The sequence below is a fragment of the Odontesthes bonariensis genome, chromosome 6 (genome assembly GCF_027942865.1).
Source record: "Odontesthes bonariensis isolate fOdoBon6 chromosome 6, fOdoBon6.hap1, whole genome shotgun sequence".
Taxonomy (NCBI): Eukaryota; Metazoa; Chordata; class Actinopteri; order Atheriniformes; family Atherinopsidae; genus Odontesthes; species Odontesthes bonariensis.
In genome coordinates, this window is record NC_134511.1 from 22,235,011 (window position 1) to 22,239,558 (window position 4,548).

The window sequence follows — 4,548 nt, forward strand, 5'->3', positions numbered from 1 at the left end:
GGATGAACAAAGAGGCACTATGACCAAAGGGAAGGAGCAGGTCGAAGCATGTAAATATTAACACAATATTAACTTTTCTTTTAGCCCTGCAAATCAGGCTGTGGCCAAAGTAAATAGGGTGCAGCGTTCCACCAGCTTTGGTGTGCCCAATGCAAACTCCATCAAGCAGATGCTGCTCGACTGGTGTCGTGCCAAGACGCGCTCATATGAGGTAAGCCAGCCAGCCACAGCAAAACTCGGTGTGTTTAGTGCTCATCTTCACTATTGGCCAATGAAGCTCCAGCTCAACCAGGCCTGAGAGAATGTTGTCACTCTTTGGGATTCTTGTTCTCTCTGTCACTGCCTCCATATCTGCTGTGTTTGTCTCTTCCCTCAGAATGTGAGCATTCAGAATTTTTCATCCAGCTGGAGCAATGGCATGGCGTTCTGTGCCCTGGTGCACAGTTTCTTCCCTGACGCCTTTGACTATGACTCCCTGAGCCCCAGCAACCGCAGGCAAAACTTTGAGGTGGCCTTCAGCGCTGCAGAGTGAGTGCACACAGCAGACTGTTTTTTTTTTTTTTTTTTTTTTTTTTTTTTTTTTTTTTTTTTTTTTTTTTTTTTTTACTAACCAATAGAGAAACCTCATCAGTTACAATGAGCATTTGATTTGGTCATTCTGGTTGGGAATGAGAATAGAGAGAAACCAGCAGAAGAAGCGACGACCGTCTTTGTACTTCTCTCTGTGAATAAAGAAAAAAAATCAAAACAATGTGATCCAGTTTAAAACACAAGCCCCTTGCCAAACACATTTGTCTTTCATACAGATGTCTCCATTCCTCTTTCTCAATGAAATTTACTTCGCTCAGCTCTTTGCAAACATCTACTAGAGTCGAGAGGCCGACCTGAACTGATGCCTCAGTGTTAACTTTCCATGTTTCTCACAGGTCTTTCAAGCCTCCCTCAAGGCAGAGTGAGCTCCTTATTACTCCAATAACTCTGCTTCTAAATCTCCTCTCTGTCCGTCCTCCGCTATGAGTAACTGCTCTGACACCCTCCGTCTCCTGCCAAAGACCCATGAACGAACCCTTCGCATAAAATCAACAGGTTAAAAAGCAGACAAGCTCTCAGATGTGCCTCAGATATTTTCCCTCCATTTCATCCCTGATTTCTTTACTTTGCTTTTCTCATTCCCTCTGCATTGTGCCATTATCACTTGTGATGACCCACCCACTTATTTGTGTGCCCTCACGTGCTCCCAGTAGGATGATGTCCAAACTTATGTTGCTAGTGATTATTTTTACTCTGCACTGGACTGTCACTCAGGCTCAGCGACCTATCTTTGCACTTTTTGTGTTGCATCATCACTTGCTTCCCCAGCCACTGCAGATCGTACCTGCACTTTGTTGTGATCTGGAGTCCCAACACGCACTCGGACACACACCATCTTTTGCACAACCGTGTTTTTAGAGTCACTGTATGGTTTTATCTTTGTGGTTTTTGTTTGTTTTTGTTTGTTTTTTCCAAGATTTGTTGTTTTTCTTCTGGCGACGTAGTCCCATTGATATGGTCTAAATTAATGTCTTAAAGCACAGAAAAAAACAACAACAAACAAAAAAGCTAAATGAGCATCACCTGGAGCTCATTTGACATTTTGTTTTGTCTTAAGTATGTATGTATGCCACAGACTGTATCTATTGTCATGTTCATGAAGCATGTCAACTCATGAATATATTTGTGAACACAGAATGTAATGTTTTTTTTGCTTTTTTTGTTCTTCCTTTTCCCCTGTTTTCCCACTCTGAATCTTTTTTTTATTGGCTGCTCACGGCTTTGTTTTTTTTTTTCTCTCCTCCTTCCTCTCCTTCCCACACTTCTCTATCACATTCCCTCTTTTATCTGTCATCCGTGATCTGTCCTGTCTTCTCTTCTTTGTGTCTCTTTCTTTGGGCCTTCCTTTCTCCTCTCCCACCTCCCCTCTCACCACCCTCACCTTTGGGTGGGGCACAGGAAACTAGTGGACTGTCCCCAGCTGTTGGATGTGGACGACATGGTGAAGATGCGTGAGCCAGATTGGAAGTGTGTTTACACGTACCTGCAGGAGTTCTACAGAGGTCTGGTGACGAAGGGCCTGGTTAAAACCAAAAATTCCTCCTAGAGTCGCACCCCACCTAAAACTGAAGCTATGGTGAGATGGGGCACGAGCTTCTGAGGGAGCCTCTCTTTGGTTCTGAAGGGGATGGAGAAAGTGTGTGTTCTTCCCAGCTAACAAAACTGTAGATCAGTTAACTCCTTTAGTGGCTGCTTTGGGATATTTTATCTGAGTAAGTTACTGAGGTCCAAAGCACCAAACATGGTATTTGTGTTTGTGTCCATGTGTGCATTTCTGCATCACCAGAATATGGCCCAGGCAGAGAGCCAGGATCATCTTCAGCTCAGCACTTAAAAAGGAGCTGCTGTATCGCAACGTTTCCAACAGGGAGGTTGAGAAACAAAACAGAGAGGGGAAAAAGCTTTTTTTGTCTGCTGACTTCTGATAAAGTATGTGGTAACAGGTGTTTATGCTCTTGGCTTAGCCTTTTAAAGCTACTGTAAAAGCAAAGCACAGTGTAACCTTTGTTTGCAATTCCTCGAATAACAAAATAAAGCTCGTGTTGACATTTCTTGTCTCCTGCAAGAGATCTATCCCCATGCTGTTTTGTCTCAGACGGTTTACAGTGTGTGGTGATTGCGCCTCCCTGTGGTCACTCGCTGCGTAGCTCAGGTCGTTCCCAAGACTGTTTATTGAAACGTAGTGCATTACCAGAGTTTATTTATACAGAGCTTTTAAAAGGTTTTCCACATGCTTGTTTAGAGAAAAACAGATTAAGGATTAGACTAATGAAGAGGCAGCTTGAGGAATGTTTACAAGTTTATGACACCTTTTCTAAAACAGTTTAGTTATATACCAATTAAAAAGCACTTTATGGATGACTAACTATGAATAATCACAAACGAAATATGATGGTTTGAAAATATATCTTCCTTCCTCGTCAGTGTCTGGTCGTCTCCTGTCCCATCTGTTTGTCCTCTTTTTCACACGCTGTCATTTATGCCTGTTCCCAGGACCTACGCTAAGTGCATGCCTTTGCTGGAAGTGGAGGACATGATGATCATGGGTAATAAACCAGACTCCAAATGCGTCTTCACCTACGTACAGTCTCTGGTCAACCACCTGCGCAGATACGAGATGTCCATGGGCCGCCCCTGTGACCTCTGACCTGTAGCCAGTTGGGCATTCAGACTGGATGTGGCGTCGGTCTCCCCTCCTCTCTTCACAGCAACCCCGACCCCTCACCAAACCCATCCTAACCTGCACCCTCACCCATATCGCCTAATGACAACCGTCGGATGGTTGCACCTTTGTGATGGACAAATTGAGGATTGTGTGTGCACTTGTGTATTTGTGTCAATTTACTTCGTGTACGTGTTGGCAGTGGTGACGTGTAATCATGGTTTTATTCCCTTCTGGACACATGTTGACACAAAATCTACCTTTTTCCAGTAAGAGTGTCCCAAGTTTTTAAAAGACCTTTTAAGGTTTCAACCCTCCCCCCTCTTTTTTTTTTTTTTTTTTTTTTGTACTCATACAAGCTTTAATGTGCAGTAGCTGTCACTTTGCTAGTGTACAGAAAAACACCCCAAAAGAGAAGGGTGAAATGTCTCTATGGTAATTATTGTATGTGATTATTGCAGTTTTGTCAGCACTTCTCTTGGTAACACCAAAAAACACGATGCACCGTCTGCTGTTTATTCCGGTACTTTTAAATTTTGAACTAAACTTTTTTTCTTTTTTTTATTAAGTTATTGTCATCCTCATGCTGGTGTTATCGGTTAGCTTGTTAATGTTTAATACATGAGCACAGGGATATTATTAGTTTATTATTCAAGTTGATTCCGCAGTGTTACTGCAGTCGAGTGCTGAGTGTAATCTAATTTCTGAACTCCACAGAGCTACTGAGAACATCTAATCTTTTTATCAGCAATAGTGGTGCAGTTGCACAGTGAATGGGTCAGATACTGGGGGGGAAGAAAAAAAAAAACTGGGGTCACTTCACTTTTGAAAGCCAGCTTTCAGTATGAACACAAGTTGTCATGACTGAAAATTGTATATTTAACAGGGTTTTAAAAGATTATATATTTTTTTTCACTTGTAAAATTAGTTTTTTTTTTTTTTTTTTTTTCAATTTGGTTTCAGAGTTGATTTTTACTAAAAAAATATTTCTCAAAGCTCTGTTTTGGTAGATAATATAGGACTACTCAATAGAAAAATTAAACCCTCCACCAAGCTGTGAGTGGTGTGTGTGTGTGTGTGTGTGTATAAGAGCTTGAACATTATTTCTTGTTTCTGTGCACCACAGTTTAATGTGAATTAACAATTAAACCATGTGAGAAATGAATATCTGATGGGGATTATTGCTTTGTCTCAAAAACTGAGTTGAAGTATTAAGATAACATTAATATTTATGTGCAATTTACAGCTTGAGAAATGCCAAATCAACTTTGGAGCATAAAGGAAACGGAATAGGG

General features: G+C 41.4%; 1 protein-coding gene across 1 annotated transcript in view; it reads left to right on the forward strand.

The window, feature by feature from the left end:
• Positions 1-4,418, forward strand: part of smtnb (smoothelin b) — a 45,636-nt gene extending 41,218 nt beyond the window's left edge. Inside the window, 5 exon segments of the mRNA XM_075467940.1 lie at positions 85-211; positions 377-528; positions 1,990-2,122; positions 2,124-2,167; positions 3,085-4,418. Coding sequence (XP_075324055.1) covers positions 85-211; positions 377-528; positions 1,990-2,122; positions 2,124-2,167; positions 3,085-3,238 — 610 coding nt within the window. The 3' untranslated portion in view covers positions 3,239-4,418.
• Positions 4,419-4,548: the final 130 nt, after the last annotated feature.